Genomic DNA, 22,956 nt, shown 5'->3' on the forward strand with positions numbered 1-22,956 from the left:
ATGAAAACTGGCATGTTGGGTGACTTATCAAGTTTGATTCATTTGACTAGTCGTGCTTTGTTGTCATGTGGCTACTGTCGTGATGCAGTCATGTGACACTTGACTACTTTCATGCGTGACTGTCACGTGGCTCGGTCTTGTAACACTACTGGGGCTGCGCGTCTCTCCGCAAAAGACAAATTGATGCGATTTTTGACATGTGAGGAGCAAAGCAATTCAAGTTCGAGCATGAATGCCATTTCTGGAGCTGTCAAAATTAATTGAATTACCGACAAGTAATTGATTATTAAATTAATCGACAACTATATTAACTCTTTGACCGCCAAAAACGTTTAATAACGATGAGTAAAATCTCGATGTGTGCCGCCATAAACGTTAAATGACATCAACTACATTTTTTATTTATTTATTTATTTTTTTATTAATGTGAAGTACAACGTCTGAGTGCAGTGCTGCCTGGTCAATGGGTTGTGGAATCAAAATTACTCACTAACTATTATCTAGCATCTCTTTTCAATGGGCTGCCGGTGGATGGAATTACAATGAAACATAACGGAATCTGATTAAATAGAATGTTTTCAAGAATGACGTGAATGATCAAAGCCTTTGTCACATTGAACCTAATTCACAGAGCAGCACAAAACAAAAAATATTAGTGTCAAAAAGTCACTGTTGTGGAGAAAATGTATCTTTTCACAAAAAGATAGTTTTCTCCTTATCTTTTTAATTTTCACTATTATCAATGGTGTTTGGTAAAGAACGGAATGAAGTACAAAAATACTTTTTTTCTTCAAATGAAATAATTTAATACAATATTTCAAGTGGTACCCACTTTGTGTATGTAGTAAAAGCACACAATATTCTGTTTGCCTTGAAAGATAAGTTAGTCTCTCTGGGAGTTGTTTTATGGGTAACGTGTGGCAGTAAATAAATTAATAATCGAGTAATCGTTTGGAACCATTTTTTTAATTATTTAAAATTGTCCAAATCTTCTGATTTCAGAAAGAAAGAAAACTTCATGAAAGAAAACTGATTATCTTCTGTGCTTAATCAAAATAAGACATTGGCAACCATCTGTTTTTACTTTAGAAAACAATGACCGAACCGATAACATATGACAACTAGCCTCACCTTTTTTTAATCACTATACAAATACAAAGTACGAAATAAACACCAATCACTGGTTAATAAACAGTAATCAGGTAAAAAAAAATGCTATATTTCGATATATGACTCCAATAAAAAAACAAAAAAACATTCACTATGCATCTCAATATATTTCAAAGTGCAACGATTCGATTTCATGCACTCACCTGTCGAATCCGGGTCAAACCGGTTATTTTGTTTCACCTTACTGACTACTACAGTCATGTGATGCTGTCATGTGACACTGACCGCCGACGCCGCCCGCCATTAGAGCATCAACAAAGGGGCGGAGCAATGTGTTTGACTGGTGGAAGAAGGGAAGTAATAGAAACTGTTACCATGGTAATTGCGACTCAGTGGGCGGGGCTCAGAGCATCAGTCAAGCCTGTTTGCGTATGCGCGTGTGTGCATGTACGTGTCCAGAGGGGTGTGTCTATTTACTGACCATCACTCTGCGTTTAATAAAGCTTGAGGTGACGTTTCAGGGGCACAGTGCGTGCGTGTGTGTGCGTGTGTGCATGTCCGTGTGCACTAATATGTGACTTATGTGTCCCTGTACCACTAAAGATCCATCTGACTGCAGGACGGCCCACGGGTCAAGGACGTATGCGCACCCGCTGACATCATGTGCTTGTGCGCGCGTCACTGACGACGATAATCATGAAATAAACGCAGCGTCTTTAACAGTAGGACGTGAGGTTGGACTCTTCTCAGGATTCCACTTCATTCCGCCACATTTTGTGGACTGGTGTCGCGAGTTTTGAAGACAAATCAACGTGATTTTGTAAATATCTCCTCAAATGATTTACGTCTCAAAGCGATTCTATTGATTTCTATTCCGTCATGAATGGTAACATGTCACATAGCTGGTTTGTCCTTCCGCGAGGGGACCACGGCGGGTGGTCCCGGGGGTAGCCCGACACGGGCGCACTTCGATTTCGACGCCGGCATTAGATGCGCTAACCCTGGGCCGTGCGCGGGGGTCGACTATTAATCCGATGGCTTGATTGTGATCGTTTATCGTGAAGGCGGCGGCGGTGGTGGTGGTCGCGAGGGTGTTGCGGGGGGGGTACGTCCTCTCTCGTCTGATTGATTGCCGCCTGATCGCTAAGCAAACCGAAGATGAAAGATTTTCTCATCGCTCACTCAATTACTGAAGTGGAAGGGTCGTGCCCTTTTTTTTTCTCTCTCGTCGGGCCTACGCTGGAACGTATCCAAGTAGAAATATTTGATTTCTGTAGAAAAGTATATGTAGATTGGAGGTGTCCAAAGCGGGGTTATTTGTCATTTTTCATTAGAGTTAGTTTGTACTTCATTTTGAATTTTGCTTTTAAAGTCAGTTAGTTTTTTTTTTTTTTTTTTATTATTTATTATTTATTTGTATTTATTATAATTTTTTTATTTTGTATTATTATTTATTCATTTGTATTTATTATTTTATTTTTATTTTAAATGAATTTGCTTGTTACAAGATATAAAGCAATTCCTCAAAAGTGGAACCTTGTTGGTTTTTTAAAGACATTTCACATTTACCATGATCTGCATAGACGCGAGTAGCTGTACTTTTACTCGAGTACAGAGTGTAGTAGGTACGTTGGCCCCCTCTGGCCAAGGCAGCATTGTTGGCTGATCTCCTGGCTGCCATGTTGCCGCTCAGCTGACTCAACCTCATTAAAAGTTTTCCCCGCTGACAGCTGACTTCTTCCTGACGCTGCAAACATGCCCCGCGCCGGGACCCTCGTGCCGGTGTGAGGTCTAAAGCTACGCGCAGGGCGACATGACCCCCCCCGCTTCCACAATAAAAGCCGCTCACGTGTTGGGTGTTGCATGTGGTGATGCCGCCACTCACGCCATGACGATGACGCTGAAGTCCAGCCAGTTCCAGGGGTCCCGCAGGAAGGTGAAGGGTCCCACGCAGAAGCCCCTCGCCAAGATCTTGATCAGGGACTCGAAGGTGTAGATGCCGGTGAAGGTGTACCTGAGGGCCAAGGGGGAAATACTCTACATGATGGCAGCACAAAAAAGAAGCGGCGGTTCTCAAACTGGGCTCAGCAAGCCAGAACTTTTGGATAATGCCACACTCTGAATACAGTTGGGTCATAAGTAATCCAATTATGGGTCAATTTGACCCAATTTTCTGAGTTGTTTTATACAAAATGACACATTTTTGGACCCAAAATTGGGTCAAACTAACTCAAGGAGAGGATCTGACCCAATTCATGGGTTGTTATACACAAAAATATAAAATTTTTATTGCACTCTTGAAAACAGTTGGGTTAAAAATAACCCAAATTGGGCCACAAAGGGACCAACTCAAGTTTTTTGGGTTATTCAATTAACCCAACTTTTTGGGTTAATTGAATAACCCTCAAAATAACCACAAAAAAAAAAATGGGTTGCTTTGTGGGCTAAACAATTCAAAAAGTTGAGTCGGTTAATTTTTCAGTGAAAAACTGACTTGACTTAAAATGAATTGGGGTAAACACCCAATTCATTTTAAGTCAAGTCAGTGGTTAAAATTTTTTCACCCAATTCATTTGGGTTATTCAATTTACCCAAAAAGTTGGGTCAAATAAAATATTAATAACCCAAAAAAAATAAAAATTGGGTTTCTTTGTGGGTTATTATTTAATGTGAGCCAACGTTTTGGATTAAATAATTCAAAAAGTTGGGTCAGTTAATTTCTTATTACCAAATTCAGTTGGTATATTCCTGCGACTGGCTGACAACCAGTCCAGGGTGTACCCCGCCTACTGCCCAGAGCCAGTTGAGATGGGCGCCAGCACCCCCCGCGACCCTTATAAGGAATAAGTGGTTAAGGAAATGGATGGATGTAGTTTGGATATTCAATTCACCCAAAACGGGTCAAATGAATCGCCCACAAAACAAGCAAAAAAGAAGAAGGTTACTTTGTGGATTAATTTTTTAATTATTTTACTTTAATAATTTTATTAATTTAATTTGTTTAATAACTCACAAAAGTTGGGTTGGTCCATTTTGACCCAGTATGAGTTATTTTTTTAACCCCCCCCCCCCCCCCCAAAAAAAAAAAAACAAAAAAAAAACAACAACCCAGAAAATTGGTTCAAATTGACCCAAGTAGAGGATCTGACCCAATTTTATGGGTTGCTTCATACAAAATGTTTTTTTTCTTTTTTTTTTTCTTTCTTTCTCTCTTCCTTCTTCCTTCCTTTCTTTCTTTCTTTCCTTCTTCCTTTGTACAAATCAACCTAGAAAGTTGGGTCAAATTGACCCAAGTAAACAATCTGACCCAATTTTCTGGGTTGTTTTATATAAAATGACCGATTTTTTTTACTCAAAGTTGGGTCAAATTGACCCAAGTAGAGGATCTGTCAATTTTTTTTTTTTTTTTTTTTTTTTTTTTTTTTACCCATAATTGGATTATTTTTGTCCCAATTGTTTTTAGAGTGCAACATATCGACGCCTTCTTTTGTCGCTTAAGTCATTTTTTCTGATTTTTCAGGAAACACAAAAAATTTAACCATTTGCATCATTAGATGATTTAGGCAAAAAAAAAAAAAGTCACTAAGTTTAAGAGGGTGATGATGAACAGCCACACACCAATTAGATGAAACCAATTTTCCTCAATTCTTCCTGGACCCAAAAAGTTTGAGAACCCGTTGCCTACGGTAGGTATCGCATAAGCGTAACATGTACTCACTCGACATATTTGGCCCAGGTGGCGGGCTCGGACATGGCCATGAAGCAGCAGTTGGTCAGGATGGTGCACATGATGAACAAGCTGAACAATGTGACACACTTAAGGAACACAACATGATGGCCGCCCCATCGCTCGAGCATATTCCGTACCCGATATCCAGCAGGAGGTCCCAATAGACCAAGTGTGTCTCACTAAGAACACCTTTTCCTACTGCCTTTCGTAACTATACGACAGTTCTGCACAACGAGCAACTAAATGTCACTAATGTATAATTTTGTGCACTAGTTGACATGTGTGCTACTTATACTTTGAGCGAAGGGGTGACCAAGGAGAATTGCATATATAATTGCGCTAGTAGCACTAGCACGCTGTATGTACTGTCTTACTAGTGAAGACAGAGCGTACAAGTATATGGACCTCAAGCTCAAAGTGGATATCAAGAATATTGGTAGGCCTAAAGTGTCACTTAGTAATGAAAAAAAAATGTTAGTACTGTAGTTGCTTTTCGTTAATGAAATAAAATAAAAATGAAAATGCAAATACAAACTATATTTTATGTTTACAAAACTAACTAAAATTAAGATTATTACTATTATTATTATTATTATACTAAGAACGATAATTATAGAAAAAATGTCCTTTGTTTTAGTCTTTGGTAATTCATTTAATGCATGAGCCTTTGGGGATAATTTTAAGTAGATTTATTTTGATATTAACAGGAATAATGACGTTTGAAAGCGTATCACACAGAAGTGACGTCATCTAGCAGCAGCCAATAGAAAAGCACCTTCAGATGACGTCGCTCCCATTGTTTTTTTCGCACAATACAAATTTGAAAAAAAACAACAAAAAAACAAACGAATACTGAAACTAAAACTAAACTAAAACTAAGCATTTATTAAATAACTAAAACAGAATCACCATGAAACCTAATGAAAACGAACTAAATTTGAAAAAAACAAAACTCAAAACGAATAAAAAACTAACTAAAATGAAAAATCCCAAAACTATGATATCCCTGGTGACAAACTCCCCCCAGTTCACGGGATTGAAGCTTGCTGGAAAGGATGTGGAATAAATGCTGGGCTGGATTTTCCAGATACGCTAGCAGTGAAATGTCACCTCCACCTGTCTTGTTGTGGAGGAAGTGGGCGGGGGCGGGACCAGCTGTCAATCAGGCTATAAATGATTCTTAATTACGGTCATTTAGCACCAGGAACAAACTCCTCGCGTGAGACTTTTGAGCAGCGGCTGGTCAAATAAACGATGCGTGCGGCTAATTATGGCGTAATGACAGGTCGCCGTCAAGGACCACCGTAGCTATGATGTCATTATGCCGCCCACAGCCGCCGCGGGAGCCATCTTTCTTGATTGCGAAGGAGGACTTCCTACCAGCGACCAGTCCTTTGTTTATCTCCACATCCCTTGACAGTGGCACTGATTGGCGACCAGTGGCTTTCTGCTGTGGGCGCCGGGTGGTGCCACATGCTGCCAGGCATCTGACCCGATGCCCAGCGAGGCCTCGTGAGACGCCAGGATCAAAAGGTGACGCTTGAGTGAGACACAAAGCACACAATCGCCGAATAACGTGTGTCACGGCACAGCTTGTCATGGTGGCGCCGCGCCGGTGGGCCAAAATCCAGAAGGCTCTTGGTCACACACACAAACTCTGAGCGCCCACTTCATCGGGACGCCCCCCACCTCTCCACTGTCGCTCTGCCTTCCCCCTCCACTCCACCCCCAAGCGCAAAATCAGCAGTACCACACCTCGGCTGCCGACCTCTTCACCCGATTATCCCCGACAACAGCAGCGTGTCGGCCGACTCGCCATCTCTCAACGGCGGCAGCCTCCACGCTGGCTAAAAATATCAAAGTGTGAGGTGAGGACATGGGGCGGGGGCAGGGGACAGGCCGGGGGGGCATTAGGAAGGAGGGTGGTGGATTTGGGAATGGGTGGCGGGGAGGAGTGGGGGGTGTCTGAAGCCATGTATGTCATGTTCACTGTCATCTGACTGCAAAGGCGGATATGTCAAGTCTTGACTGTAAACGTTCAAACAAGTTCAAAGGTGCAGAAATCAAGTCAACTTAAGTTGGGACGAGACTCAAATTGCTTAGAATTTACCGGGGGCTTCACTCGACTTGTTTGAACTTTAGTGGGGAGCCCAGTCTGTTAGGAACCGAGGTGTGATGGTGGACCCAGGTGCAGGGGAAACAGGGCTTGCAGGCAGAGGCGCAGTCGAAAGGATTTAATGAACCAAAAACAAGGAGCTGGCAAAAAAAGAATTATGCAAAAGGACTAACACAAAACATTGGGGAAACTCAAACAAAAACCGGCAGCACAACTACAGGTAAACTCAACAACTACAATGAACCAACAAGAACTGGACGGAAAACAGGTTACTAAATACACACACTAATTGACAATGACTAGACACAGCTGGGCAAGACACAAGTGGCAGGGGAAGCTGATTGGTAGATACACTGGGAAGGGAAGACACACACGCAGGTGGACAAGGTTAACAATAATGAAACCAGGGGAGACAAACCAGAAAGCAGAAAAAGAAACATGGCAAACTTAAAACGAGAAACAAAACAAAACAAACAGATGACGCAAAACCCAAAATCATAACACAGTCGAGCCGAGTCCCCAATAAATCTCAAGTGATACGAGTCAAGTCCCGACAAAATGTCAAGTCAAGTCAAGTCGAATCAAGTCATCTTTAGAGTCAAGTGTCCATTAAATCTGAAGCAAGTTGAGTCAAGTCCTCACTAAATTTCGGGCAAGTCAAGTCCCCAATAAAGTTCAAGTGAGGCAAGTCAAGTCTCAACAAAATTTTAAGTTAAGTCAGGTCTCCACGGAATTTGAAGCAAGATGAGGCCACACTAAATTTTGGTCAAGCCAGGTCTCTGATAAAATCCCAAGTGAGGCAAGTCAAGTCCCTTCAAAATTCTTTCATAAATCTCAAGTGATACGAATCAAGTCCCGACAAAATGTTAATTTGAGTCAAGTGTTAATTAAATTTGAAGCAAGTTGAGCCAAGTCCTCACTAAATTTCAGGCAAGTCAAGTCCCCAATAAATTTCAAGTGAGGCGAGTCAAGTCCCGACAAAATTTGAAGTCTAGTCTCCACTAAATTTGAAGAAAGATGAGGCCACACTAAATTTTGGTCAAGCCAGTTCCCCAATAAAATCCCAAGTGAGGAGAGTCAAGTCCCTTCAAAATTTTAAGTCAAGTCAATGCTTCAACAAATCTCAAGTGAGGCAAGTCAAGTCCCGACAAAATTTTAAGTTGAGACAAGTCTCCACTAAATTTGAAGCAAGATGAGGCCGCACTAAATTTTGGTCAGGCCAGGTCCCCAGTAAAATCTCAAATGAGGCAAGTCAAGTCCCTTCAAAATTTTCAGTCAAGTCTTTAATAAATCTCAGGTGAGGCTAGTCAAGTCCAAACAAAATGTTAATTTGAGCCAAGTGTCCATTGAATTTACAGCAAGTTGAGCCAAGTCGTCAAGAAATTTCGGACAAGTCAAGTCAAGTCCCCAATAAATTTCAAGTGAGGTGAGTCAAGACCCGACAAAATTTAAGTTGAGTCAGGTCTCCACCAAATTTGAAGCAAGATGTGTCTGTGCAAAATTTTGGTCAAGCCAGGTCCCCAATAAATCTCAAGTGAGGCGAGTCAAGTCCCGATGGTTCAAGTCTCCAGTAAATTTGAAGCAAGATGACTCGAGTCCCCACTAAATTTTGGTCAAGTCTCCAGTAAATCTCAAGTGAGGCAAATGAAGTCCCCACGAGTCCAACTAAGGGTTAGCTCACGTAGCTTACCTTTCTTTATGGGTTGTCTCATGTTGCATTTGTTTCATCTCTCATCTTTTGAGTTTTTAAACCTTGCACGATGCCATTCTTTTCTCCTCCATTTCATCGAAAATATAATCCCAAATATAACGATCTTCCGAACCGAAAGAGCACAAAACTTCCACAAGGATATGAGTGCACCAGAATCCTGATGGCGACGGTCCGCACGGGATGGAAGGGACTGAAGAAGTAGAGTGCGGATGTGGCGTTGAAACGAAAGATGGCTTTGCCTTTGTTCAGCACTATGAAGGTCTGTCAACAAAAAACAACACAGGAACTATTTAGTTCACAATAGTAAAAGGTTCGCTTCATATAGCTCCTTTCAAGGGACATAACAATAACTCAGGGGTATAATTAAAGTCCCTATATGAGTGAGTGCATTCAATGTATAATCGTTTTTTGAAACGGCATCACACATTTTTAGTAGGGAGAGAGTTCCAGAGGTGGGGGCCGTTACTCTTAGATTTACTTACATATCTCTAAGATGTGGATAAGCTTAGAGAGTGCAATATTCCATTTTTTCCATACATGGCTCTCAGAGGAAAAAGTCAGTACTCTCCTGGTATAGAAGATAAATGATCATTTTCCCCAGTCTAGCAGAAAGAGAGCCTGGATGTGTTTTTTTCTGTTTTTGGCTTGGCTCTGCTAAACTGGCACAGCAACCCGCAAAACCGCAAACACAAACATGTGATGTTGCGAAACGGCGCCGAGCCGAGAAGGAAGGCCGGCGAGGAAAGTCCCTCAAGAGGAAGCGATGTGATGTGAGGCTGGCGAGCGATGTGTCGCCGCTCCTCGCCGTCCCTCGCCAGCCTCACATCACGCCGGCGCCGCGTTCCCGCTTTTTTTTTTTTTTTTTTTGCTTTGCCTCCCGCGGCGGCGCTCAGGCAAGTCGAGCAATTTCAGCGTACCGGCGCCAACGGGAAATTACAGTTTAAAAATGCTCCCCCTCCCTACTTACCAACATTTAATTTACCAATATTTCAATGAACAGGTCTGTGTTAGTTAAAAAAATATGTACACATCAACGATTAGCATGTCAATGGCGTTTTCCACTATATGTTAGCTATCAGGCCATTCTTGTGCATCATTGTTTGGCTGTTTGAAATACACAACGTGTAATTCTCTTTATTTGACCGGCAATAAACAGCTTTCTGGAAAAGCTCTTAAGTCGGGTCACTCATATCTCAAGGTGCCCGGTTTTGCGTACCCTTTTATCGTTGAAGTAGTACGGGTCGATGTCCTCCAGGGGCACTCCCACCAGGTGAGAGGGGATGTCGGCGTAGATGCGCGGCAGCTGTTTTCCCGCCTCCAGGTCGGCCCGGGGCCGAGGGACCTCCACGTCGCCAAGGTCCTGACACACACGCATACGCACTTACATTTGTAAAGTTGATCCTCTCTGTTCACAGTGGAAGTCAACTAACAACGATGGGTAAATATTCACTATTATTGAATAAATGTTACTTAATTCAATATTCAATAATAATTGGCCATGAATATTTCATTTCAGCGTGCGGGCTACCTCCTGGTAGTGTTTGCTGCGTCGGGCCTCCTCCTTGGCGATGCGCTGCTCGATGGCCGCCAGGGAGTCCGGCGTGAAGCGCTGAAAGCTCTCTGGTCCCATTGGAAACACACAGCCGGCCATCTTGTCATCCTGATCCTGCTGCTGACTGGCCCCACGCTACCAGCTGTACGGACACACGTCAAGTACAGTGACTAGAAAGTACAATAAGCCTTTGCTATAGCACAATTCATCATTTATAGATTTTTAAGAGATTGTTGGGTTTTTTTTTTTTTTTTTTTTTAAAGAACAGATGGGCAAATACCTCGCCTTATATCAAGGTATTGGTACTCGTGACGGGGCCAATACCCGCCCATTTGGGGCCTATGATCAAGAACTAGAAATTTGAAATTAGAATAATTACTGTAATTTCCGGACTATAAGCCGCAACTTTTTTCACACGCTTTCAACACTGTGGCTTGTACAATGATGCGGCTAATATGTGCATTTTTTTTCTGACGGCCGCCAGGGGTGCTCGAGCAGAAAAGGTAAGAGTGAGACAGGTGGAATATATTTGCCGAGGTAAGTTTAATGTAACTTGGCGCTTTGTGTATGAATAAAATTAGCATGAATCATGGAAAATACAAGAAGTCTCAGGCTCAGTGACTTTTACCGGTATGTTATTTTTCACCAGCCCTGTTAGTGCTGTTTTACTACCGTATTGCTGCTGTGTTACTGCTAGAGATGGGAAAAGTACTGACATTCTGTACTTGAGTAAAAGTACAATTACTTGCATAAAAATGACTTTGGTAAAAGTAAAAGTACTCATTCAAAGAATTACTCAAGTAAACTAAATGTCAAAAAGTACCGGCTCTGAAATGTACTTCACGAGTAAAAGTAAAAAGAATTTTTACCGGATATTTCCTCCTCCTGTCATATCATTACAAGACAATTAAATTTAAAAGATCATCACATGCCAAGGCGGCATGGTGTATGAGTGGTTGGCACGTCCACCTCCCAGTACTGAGGACTCGGGTTCGAGTTCAGGCTCCGGCCTTCCTGGGTGGAGTTTGCATGTTCTCCCCGTGCCTGTGTGGGTCTTCTCCGGGTACTCCGGTCTCCTCCCACATGCCAAAGACATGCATGGCAGGTTAATTGGGCGCTCCCAATTGTCCCAAGGTGTGCTTGTGAGCGTGGCTGAATTCCCTTCATCAATCCTAATACCCGAAGAAAATGTTAAGAAAACACTCAAACGGAATAGAAAGAATTGAGAGCAAAAAAAAAAAAAAAAGAATAAATTGCTTGAGTGGCTGATCACAACGGGATGGCCTCTGCCTCAATTTGAGCTGGGAGAAACCCTTAAGTATGAACATAAAAAAAGTGGAGTACTTCTGAGGGATTCTAGGGAAAGTCTCGAGAGCGTTACGAGTGCTGGTGGTTGCGAGACGAGGAGCGTTTGATTGGAGGATCTCCGAGCGTCATGATTGAGCGTGAACAAGACGCACGCGGCTCGAATCGGCCTACGACAACCTCCACGCAATCAAGCCGACTGGACGCAATCAGACCCGCCTCAGCCCCAAACGCGCACAACCAAGAAGCTTGCTATCAAAGTCCCGCTTCCTTTCCTGTGTGGTTTTGCCCCGCTTTTGTTCTGTTACCTTGGTGGGCGGAGCTTTCTGTGTGTCTTTTTTTTTTAAGCGGAAGGAAGCAGGGCTGGACTGGCTGTCTTGGCATACAGGGCAGATGCCCGGTGGGCCCGTGTCCTTTGGGGCCAATGTGGTGCTATTGAATGATTATTTCCCTCCATTTTACCCCGAGAGACCGGCCCACAATTTAGAAGGAGCAGCCCAATCGTTCATTTACAATATAGAGATCAATCTGAACCAATAAACATCATTGGTAGAGCTACGTGGTATCAGAATCGGGCTGGGCCTAAGTCAAAACGCCAGAGCTGATTATGTACCATAACAAAACGCCATTACAGTTAGAAAGAACAATGATTGTGAGAAAGTGACTATGAGAAGAGCCACGTCGAATGGAACTGCATAAAAACGAATTTGCACTATATAAAAAAAATAAAAATAAAAAATAAATAAATTAAATTAAAAAAAAAGTGTGTGCGTGTGTGTCGCGCGGTGTGTACGTGGACCATCTGCATGGGCTCTTAATTGAATGATCAGACAGGAGTCATTTTTCAAGCCGTCATGCATTTATTCTTCACAGCTCCCAAATCAGATTTCTGAAAAGTGAGTACGTGATTGCGTGCGCACGTTCGTGTGTGTGCGTGTGTGTGTGTGTGGGTGTGTGTGTGACCGAGCGACGTGTTGGATGACAGCTTTTTGATAAGAATGGAAAACAGAGCTGGATTTTCCTTTCATGTGGACACACACCAGCACGGAGCGGTTGGTCACGTAGGCGCTTGTTGTGCTAGCAGTTAGCGGGCTAGCTCGTCCAAAAGAATCAAGTCGCTGACGAGAGACAAGACTGTGTGTAAATGTCAATATGGATGTGAGAGTGTTGTTATGGTGACAGATGCCGCTACAATTAGCACATTAGCCAGGCAACTTCAACTTTTGAGCAGATCTTTTTTATTTTATTTATTATTTTTTTTTTTTGACAGTACACAAGCAAGTCTGAATTTTGAGTTTTGCGCACTGCGTGCAGTACCACATTGTACCACAACATGCCAGGGCAGCACTGGAAGAGACGCAGTGGATTGAAAAGGAAGAAGAAAAAGGCAGAGAGAACGGTTGGGAGTATTTTTGTATGTGTTGGTGTTTTAACTTTTAATTATTGTAACATCAACAAGAATTTCCTTTGGCCAATGTTCGCATTAAGTTCGTCAATTGACAAATCCAAGTTTATTTTCATTTAAAGGGATACTTTACTTATTTAGCCATTTTTGGCAGTCAAAAATTAATATATTTCCTATAATAAATTTGATATTTTAATTATTTTTCATCTACAATTAGTACCTTTAAAAACACATTTTGCAACTTGCTGTGGACTGAAAATGACATCACAAGGGCTCAGGTAACCAATCACAGCTCAGCTTTTGAATGTCACATGGCCAAACCTAGAAAACGGGTGAGCTGTGATTGGTTACCTGAGCCCTTGTGATGTCATTTTCAGTCCACAGCAAGTTGCAAAATGTGTTTTTAAAGATACTAATTGTACAGGAAAAATAATGAAAGTATCAAATTAATTAGACAAAATATTAACTTTTTATTGCTATAATGGGCTTAAATAAGTGAAGTATCTCTTTAAGTCAAAACGGCGGCCAACTCGGTGAAACGAATCTTTCCGCTTATTGAAAAGCTTTGGACTTTGGATGGTTGTAATTTGATTTATGAGGATTATTTTTTATTTCGAAATGTGGGGAAATGTTCCTGCTTATTATACAGTACACCATTTGTTTTCACCGTATAAAGGAAGCATTTGCATTGCGGAAATATCAGAAATGCCCTGATGTTTGGAATTGTCAATAACGGTTGGCTCTACGCTGCTCCTGATGACATTTCATAGTATGCATCTACGCGCCATCTGCGTCTTGGCCCCGCCCTAACTGCGAGCGGCTGTCAGCGGGCATGACGACAAGGTGGATGAAGAGGAGGACGAAGACGTCCCTCACAAGCTCAATTCAATTAGCTTGAAAGGAGGAAACACACGTTGTCGCCGCCATTCAAATATGGCGGGCAGAGAGCCAAGGGAGCTGCTAGGACAGTTTGGCTAAAAGACAGCAGAGGCGGGACTTGGGGGCGAAGTGACCCTGACTGACAGGGCATGATGACTATGTTTAAAGCGATACTTGACTCATTGAGTCATTTTAAGCAGTAAAAAGTTAATAATTTGTCCAGAATTAATTTTTCATGCGCAATTAATACCTTTTGCAAACGAATTTTGCAGCCACTTGCTGTCGACTGAAGATGACATCATCTAAGCTGAGGAAATAGGTAACGACCAATCACAGCAGGGCTGCTGAGCCGTGATTGGTCGTTACCTATTTCCTCAGCACAGATGATACTATAAATATAAAAAAATATATATATTAAATATATTTTATCATGCTTTATATTTTTCGGTTTATTTACGTTTTTAGTCTTTACAATTTGAGTCCATAAATTTTGTTATTTTGAACAATTTTAAAGGGACAATTTCCGGACAATACTGTAAACGTCATCTGTGGGCGACCCCGATAACAATCTGGCAGCCCGATAACATCTGACACCGACACCATAACTTGGGACTTTCCGGGCTTGAAACTTTCCAGTTAAGACTTGAGACTTCCTTCAGACTTTTATATGTGACTAACTCCTATCTTCGTAAATGCTTTTGACAAGTGCGTTTATCACAAGTAGAGTTGTGGTACAGTGTTCACATTATTCTGTAACCCTGACAAAAATAATAATTACAACCATCAAAAGTTAATTCATACATAAAACCAAACAGAAAGTGATTTCATTGCAGTTGTACTGGTGTGATTGGGCCCGAATGATGAACAAGTGGACTCAGTAAGAGTCCAGGAGATGATGATGATGATGATGATGATGATGATGTGTGACGAGGAGGAAGCTGACAGGAGGGTGATGAGGAAGACTCAAACTCACAAACACACACACACACGTGGACATCATGTACTCTTATCATTTCCATATTAGCTATCGGCGACTCACTTAAGTGTCCCATCGCCGAGAATTGGCAGCGGGTACGTACACGCTCACACGCGATGGCGACGGCGTCGGGAGCGTGCCGAGTTCACGTAGCGGTCAAGGTCGCGTTGGGAGATAAAATGTTTTATGGGCGTCGTCAAAACGGCCATCAGATGGTAACGGAAGCCTCGAGCCTCCAACACAGCTATCAAGCTTGCAACAACATCTCAGCGGCAAATTGAAAGTGAAACACGCCGCGGCACCGACGCGACACTGACACGTCCTCGCAAAGTCAAAAAACGTAAAAATGGAACAACTGTCAAATGTTTAGAGATGCCTATTAAGTAACCCCCCACTATTTAATAAATTTTTAAGCAATAGAATTATTTTTTTTTTTATACAGGCAAGCCCAAATTTTCCACTATATGCCTTCAGTGTAATACCCTGTTTCGCCACAAGATGCCAGAGCAGCACTGAGCTCTACTGGAACAGATGCAACATAATTTCAAGGAGAAGAGGCACGGTCCATTTGTGTTGAAGAAGCTTTTGTTACGTAGCAAATAAATAAACAGCTTTAAGTGGGAGTCTTGTTTTCAGTTCACCCATTTCACAGGTGCTACATGAATACTTTAAAATGTGTCTTTTAATAAGTTTAATTAATTACATTAATTAAAACTATTTAAAAATGTTTTTATATGATCGCATATCCTCTCATGGCGACCACTGGTGGTCACAATCTTTACTATCCTATAAAAATGGATCCACCTTAGACTCGCTCTTTTTAACAAGTTTGCCCGCATGTCTCCCAGCTTGTTCGCTTGTTAGCATGCTAGCTTGCATTTACCGCAGTCGCTCGCATGAGTCACTTCAATTTTTTTTCCCGTCCTGACTTTGTCGCTGCATCTTTTAGCACTTTTGGCGTCCGAGTGTGAAGACGAATAATAAATTGGTTTTAAAACATATAAATGAAAGAGAAATGAGTCATAAAGAATTGACAGCTAGCAAACAAGTGTTAAACAGTATCCCTGTAAAAGAGGACAAATGTTACACTTACAGTATGTATCGCACCTTCACATTGACATCATGCTTCCAAATGGATATGTACACACAAGTCTAAGCAAACTATAATATTGTGCATTATAAAAACATAACGTAGAATAATTGAATGTAAAGAATTCATCATGATTTAATGCGGCAGTCAATTTCATTGTGCTGTTCCTTCTAATAGTAGAAGTCTACATAAAAATGTTGCAGAAATTAAAGAATGCTTGCGTAAAATTAACAAATTCCATGTAATAGCCATATCAGAGACATGGCTTGAAAATGAGATAACAAATGATATTGAGATGGAAGGATATGAACTGTTTACCATGAATAGGGAAAACAGAAGAGGAGGAGGTGTTGCAATTTATGTTGATAAGGTTTTTAAATGTAGTAAAGTTGAACATCTGACAACTGCCATGGATAACGTAATGGAATGTGTGACAATTGAGGTACACATGAAAAATGTACCAAATGTAATTATAAGTTGTATATATAGGACACCTGGGTCATGTCTTGACACATTTAACGATACACTAGCAGAAATTCTTAGTTATACAAATGATAAAAAAACGCGAATAATGTGTGGTGATTTTAACATTGACCTGTTAAATCCTAATGGACACCAGAAAACAACCGACTTTATAAATATGATGTATAGTAACAGTTTATTCCCTGTCATTACGAAACCAAGTAGAATAACAATTGATACAGCTACACTAATAGATAATATATTTATAAATAAAATAGATTTTAAAATAGAAAGTGGACTCCTTATTAATGATATAAGTGATCATCTTCCGGTCTTTGCAGTTCTTCATGATTATTTTGAAAAAAAAATTATGAAGCCGTCAACTTACACAATTGAAAAAAGATTAACAACACCTAGGTCCATGGCTGCCTTTAAGCTGGACCTAGAAAAGCATAACTGGTCTGAAGTCTATTCAAAAAACGATCCTAACACTGCATATAGTGAATTCCAGTCAACATTTAACTTTTTATACAATAAACACTGTCCAATAGTTCAAATTAAAAGGAGGTATAAAGGTCCAAATAAGGTATGGATGACAAAGGGGATAGAAAATGCATGTAAAAAGAAAAATATTTTATATAAAAGATTTCTTAAAACAAGAACTATGGAATCTGAAACAAAGTATAAGACCTATAAAAATAAATTATTAAATATTATACGTATAAGGAAGAAAGATCATTACCATGCATTACTAGAGCAGAATAAAAACAATATGCAAGAAATATGGAAAATACTAAATGATGTAATTAAAAATAGATCTAAAAAAATAAATTATCCAGAATATTTTATAAAAGATAAAAACAGTGTAATCGATAAAATTTCAGACATAGTCAATAACTTCAATGAATATTTAGTTAATGTGGGTAGAAATTTGGCAAATGAAATTCCAGAGACAAGAAATAAACATGAAATAGATAAGTACGTTGTAAATAATTCATCCACTATGTTTTTAAATGGTGTTAATGATATTGAAGTATTAAATGTTGTAAAAACATTAAAAAATAAAAAGTCTACCGACTATTTTAATATTGATATGACACTGGTAAAAAGTATTATAGAATATGTTGTAAAACCTTTTACATATATTTGTAATTTGTCTTTCCAAACTGGTATATTTCCATCAAAAATGAAAATAGCAAAAGTAATTCCTATTTACAAAAGTGGTGATAGACATATATTTAGTAATTACAGACCAATATCATTGTTGCCACAGTTCTCAAAAATTCTAGAAAAATTATTTTTATATAGACTGGATAATTTTATTGAGAAACATAAGATTTTGAGTGAACATCAGTACGGTTTTAGAGAAAAACGGACCACCTCAATGGCAGTCATGGAACTTGTAGAGGAAATAGCTACCAACATAGACAATAAAAAATTTACTGTTGGGATATTTATGGATCTAAAGAAAGCATTTGACACCATAGACCATTCTATATTAATGAATAAATTAGTGAAATATGGTATAAGAGGCTTAGCATATAAATGGATAAAAAGTTATTTGGATGATAGATATCAGTATGTGCAGTTTAAAAATACAAATTCAAAACAATTGAAGATTACTCATGGAGTTCCTCAGGGGTCTGTGCTGGGCCCTAAATTATTTATATTGTATATGAATGATATCTGTTGTGTCTCGAAAATACTCAAGAGTGTCTTGTTTGCGGATGATACAACTTTCTACTGTTCTGGAGACAACTTGAAGCAGCTTCTGACTACTGTGGAGTATGAATTATGTACAATAAAAAATTGGTTTGATATGAATAAATTATCATTAAATTTGAATAAAACCAAGTTCATAGTTTTCGGTACTAGACCAATCACTCATCAAGTTAAAATTAGGGTGAATTTAATTGAAATAGAAAGGGTGTATGAAAATAAATTCCTTGGAGTAGTTATTGATGATAAATTATGTTGGAAACCACACATAGAAAATGTTAAAAGGAAAATGTCAAAAATCATAGGGATACTCTATAAAACCAAGGAGGTCCTGAACATGAATTCACTATATACATTATATAATACATTATTATTACCATATTTGACCTATTGTGTGGAAATTTGGGGAAACGCATATAAAACAAATACTGACACTGTTTTTAAATTGCAAAAAAGAGCCATAAGGATTATTAATAGATCAAAATATACAGAATCAACACATCCACTATTTATTAAATTAAATACAATGAAATTTTATGACTTGGTTGAGTTTAAAATAGCACAAATAATGTATAAAGTATACAATAATCTACTCTGCCACAGTACTCAAAAGTTGTTTGAAATTAGAAACTGTCCTTATGATATAAGGGGTACAAGTGTATACAAAAAACCCAAAACAAGAACAAATATTAAGCAAAGGTGTGTCTCTGTAAAAGGTGTTAATTTGTGGAATAACTTGGGAACCGAACTGAAAAGATGTAATTCACTTGTTGAATTTAAAAGAATGTTTAAAAGTAAAATTCAATATTATTATTTAAATCAGATATAAGTTAAGAAGATTGTAGAAATGATTTATTCATTTACTTATTTTTCTTTGATGTATTAATATGAGTGTAATGAAATTGGTATATATGTGTGTTACTAGTGTATTTTTATTTCTATTTTTAATTTATTTTTTTATACGAGTAGCATTATATTTTCTTTTATTAAAAATGTAATTTATTATAAATAAGTGATAGGATATGAAGAATAAGGGGTAGGACTGGATAAGTTTTCAACTTCTTCCTACTCCCTTGAACATATACATAGATATTTATTGGATGTTTCTTTTATTTTATTTTATTTTATTTTTTATTTTTTTTTTACTTTTAATTTTGTGTTTATATAATTATACGTGTATATGTGCATATGTTCAATAAACTTCAAACTTCAAACTTCAAACTTCTGGTATGTCCGCTTTGGCCACCAGGAGGCACTATAATACAGTAATGCAGACAGTAACATAGAAGAATAGCAGTTCTTCTACTAATATTGATATTGTATCAGATCCTGATAAATGTGATACAAAATATTCGTATGAATTCATCTCTAAAGTGTTTGTAATAAGTTTCCGCAAGGCCGTGGGAGGTCCCAAATCAGCCAATCGGAAGGCAGGAGAAAAAACTATTGATTATAAGAGTGGAAAAGAGTGTGTGCGTGTGCGTGTTTGTGTGTGTCAGGTATCAGGTGATGAAGAGGAGGTGACACACAGAGTCACCTTTCAGCTGGGGTTACATTGGTGACATCATAACGCACAATCTGGGCCAGATCCACGCAAACACACACACAGATGCAGACGCGCACACACAATGACACATATGCACACGCGCACATGTGCACACACACACATTCATTATTCACAGGTAGCAGTGAGGTGTTGAGTGAGTTTTAAGTTTGTTCGTCCCAGTGATGACAAAATGATTGTCAGACCGTCATTCAAACATCCGCTTCCTGTCTACAGTCACCTTCCTGTTTACGTGTTTATGCTAGCATGCTAACATTAGCGCACACACAAAATCCTACATTGTGCTTGTTACCGTGGAAACGCTTTGAGTTGATCTTATCAGAAAGAAGACATGTGCACGCATACATACACACGCACACTTGTCTTTGTATCGTCGTGGGGACTTCTCATTGACATAATGCCTTTCCCTAACCTCAAGCCTTAAAAATGATTGCCTACTCCCATTCCTTACCCTAATCTCAACCATAACCCAATTCAAACCAAAAGTCTAAAACCAAGTCTTGACCCTCAAAAAGAGGTCTGAACTTGTGGCGACCACCAAATGTCCCCACAATTTCAAGTGTATGGGCCCCACAATGTATCACAGACAAAGGCATCAAAAAACACACACGCCAGAGAGCATAAAAAACCTACCAATAAAAGCTCTCACACAAGCAAAAACAAACTCTTACACCAGTAAAAAAAAAAAAAAAAAAAAAAAAAAAAAACTTGAAAAAAAATGAAACGTCAAGTCACGTTTACTTATGTAGCCCTTAATCACACAAAAGTCTCAAAGGGCTTCACATGCCCACAGTTGACAAATAGCAACGACATCCCCTGATCACCCACAAAAGGGCAAGGAAAAACTCAAAAAAAAAAAAAAAAAAAAAAAAAAAGCAAATAAAAGTCTCACATTAAAACTCATACTAAAATGCTCTCACTTCCAAAGAAAACTCCTGCACCTAAAGTAATCTTAGCTCCATTAACCCTAACTCAAACACACAAAAAACACGCACGCCAAAAAAAATCAGACGTACACCAGAGCCCCTCAAAAACTCACCAATAGCTCTCACGATGCAAGCAAAAACAAAACTCACACACAAGTTAAAAGAAACTCAAACATAAAGCAAAAAAAAACTCGCACACAAACTCACACTAAAATGCTCTTATATTCAAAAACTCCTGCACCAAAAATAATCTAACTCTAATAACCCTAAGCCAAACACAAAAAACTCTCTCACACAAACATACACCAAAAAATTCTGACGCAGCAGAGAGCCTCAAAAATTCACCAATAAAAGCTCTCATACAAGCAAAAACTCAGACGAGTTAAAAAAAAGACACAAAGCAAATAAAACTTTCACACTCAAACTCACACGTACCATAAAACTCATGCAACAAAAGTACTCTAACTCCATTAAGTCATTCACTCCCAGCCATTTTCACTTAAAGCAACCCCCTTCGCTCCCGGCTGTTTTATTGGATTTTGACTGATTTTTGTAAGGCCCACAGAATATTGTGTTCTATTAATATAAAAAAAAAACTACCAAAAGAAAGAATAGAGTCTATTTTTTCATCAGAAAAAAAAAATATTTATATCTGTTTCCGTTTTGTAGTAATTAGCATTAGAATACAGCTAAGTTTCATCATTATTCAAAATTGGCAAAAAGAACTTGTTGCAACGTGGGCCTCTTATACTCTTGCGGCCACCTGTTGGCCGTTTTTTTTAAATAACTACCATTGCTTTAATTAAGTCACCTCTTCGTGTCAGAAGCTGCATCAAAACCTTCTGTTTGCTCTTGCAATAAAAAAAACAAAAAACAAAAAAAATGTATAAATACGTTTTTGGGACTGAAGGACAAAGTATTAAAAACATATTTACACGTTTTTGGGTTTGAATGAGTTAACAGTAAAAGGGAACCCAAACACCAAAAACCTCTCACTGTCATGTCCTGTAGGTTGGATCCCAAAGCGCAGACACAAATAAGATTTTAACTATTTATTCACATCGAGAGGCATGGAACAAACTTGACTAGACGAGAAACAAAGAGAGTTGCACAGAGGGACAAAAAGCAATAATCCGGCAAACAAAAACACTTCTCAGAACGCTACTACAGACGGTGAATCGATCTGATTGGTTAAGTAAAGGCAAGTAAAGGATTAAAGATTGACATCACATATGTCCTGACATCACATATGTCCTGACATCACATAACATCACATAGCTCCTTTCCAGTTGAAACCAGATGATGGTTACAATAGTACAAAACAGACACTTGACCTCACGGTCATGAACCCAAACTTAACAGGTCATGAACTCAAACCTAACCCTGGCGTGACCCCAGACATGACACTCACAGGCCAGAAAACCTCAAAAGCTCACAAAAAAAACTCTCACTTGGCACCAAAAAATGTCAAACTCACAAAACAAAAAATATGTATAAAAAACTAACACAAATCAAATAAAATGCTCACTCTCAAACTCACTTAAAAACTCTTACACATATCACAAAAGTTTTCTTATTCGCCCAAAATCCTCGTTCTTAAAAAAAAAAAAAAAAAAAAAAAAAAAAAAAAAAAAACAGCTTTGTGTGGTATTTTCTTGTTTTGTATGAGATTCAAAAATTGTGCGCGCGTGAGTCAAAATTTGTGAGTGTGAAAGGAAGTTTAAAAGTGAAAACGGACGTCATCTCAAATCATGAATGCTGATTTTGGTGGTGATCTCCCACGGTGGCCTTCTTTCTGTCTCGTCATCTTTCAGTCTCAGACACGCACGCACACACGCACACCTTCATTCGGCATCAATATTCAGGTTCATTTTTATTTAGCACCGAAGGAGGTCAGACGAGACGCTCGTCAGCCTTCTTATAGCTTCGCCGGGCCAACTCACTCTCACACGAACGGGTGCGTGCGTGTGTGGCGTCACTGGTCGTATGTGTGTGCGCGGCGGTTGAAAGGTGTCAGTCACGCTCGAGTGTGTCACTTGATAACAAAAGATAAAAACTTTTATTTTGTTGAATGTGAAGGGTTGTGCGACCCTGAAGCTGACGCCACATCCTGCCCTTGACAACTTTCATCGTCACCTACTTTACATTATTCCTTATTATTATTATTATTAGAGATGCTCACCTGCGTACACTTATTATTACTCCCCTCTTCACTTTCTTATTATAATTACACATCCTTCGTCTTTACATTGTTATTAAAATTACATTTGGTCACCTCCTTAACATTCTTATTATTATTACACATCCCCACCTCTTCACATCCTTCCTTACTATTATAAATCTTCACCTCATTACCGCACATACTACATTCTCACCTGCTCTAAATTCTTATCACGGCTTATACTGCAGTA

At 39.2% G+C, this 22,956-nt stretch overlaps 1 protein-coding gene across 3 annotated transcripts in view; it reads right to left on the reverse strand.

Annotated features, from left to right (window-relative positions):
- Positions 1 to 22,956, reverse strand: part of LOC144008952 (sodium channel protein type 5 subunit alpha-like) — an 89,119-nt gene that overhangs the window by 53,395 nt on the left and 12,768 nt on the right. For 2 of the 3 annotated variants that reach the window (XM_077508339.1, XM_077508340.1), the window contains exons 1-2: positions 4,829 to 4,913; positions 2,996 to 3,124 (exon numbers count right to left, since the gene is read on the reverse strand). In XM_077508339.1, the coding sequence (XP_077364465.1) occupies positions 2,996 to 3,124; positions 4,829 to 4,899 (200 nt within the window). In that variant the 5' untranslated portion in view covers positions 4,900 to 4,913. Of the gene's footprint in view, positions 1 to 2,995; positions 3,125 to 4,828; positions 4,919 to 8,809; positions 8,929 to 9,883; positions 10,028 to 10,195; positions 10,362 to 22,956 lie in introns of those variants that run through there. The other variant, XM_077508341.1, reaches the window with a different exon arrangement.

Source organism: Festucalex cinctus, chromosome 20 (assembly GCF_051991245.1).
Source record: "Festucalex cinctus isolate MCC-2025b chromosome 20, RoL_Fcin_1.0, whole genome shotgun sequence".
Classification (NCBI taxonomy): domain Eukaryota; kingdom Metazoa; phylum Chordata; class Actinopteri; order Syngnathiformes; family Syngnathidae; genus Festucalex; species Festucalex cinctus.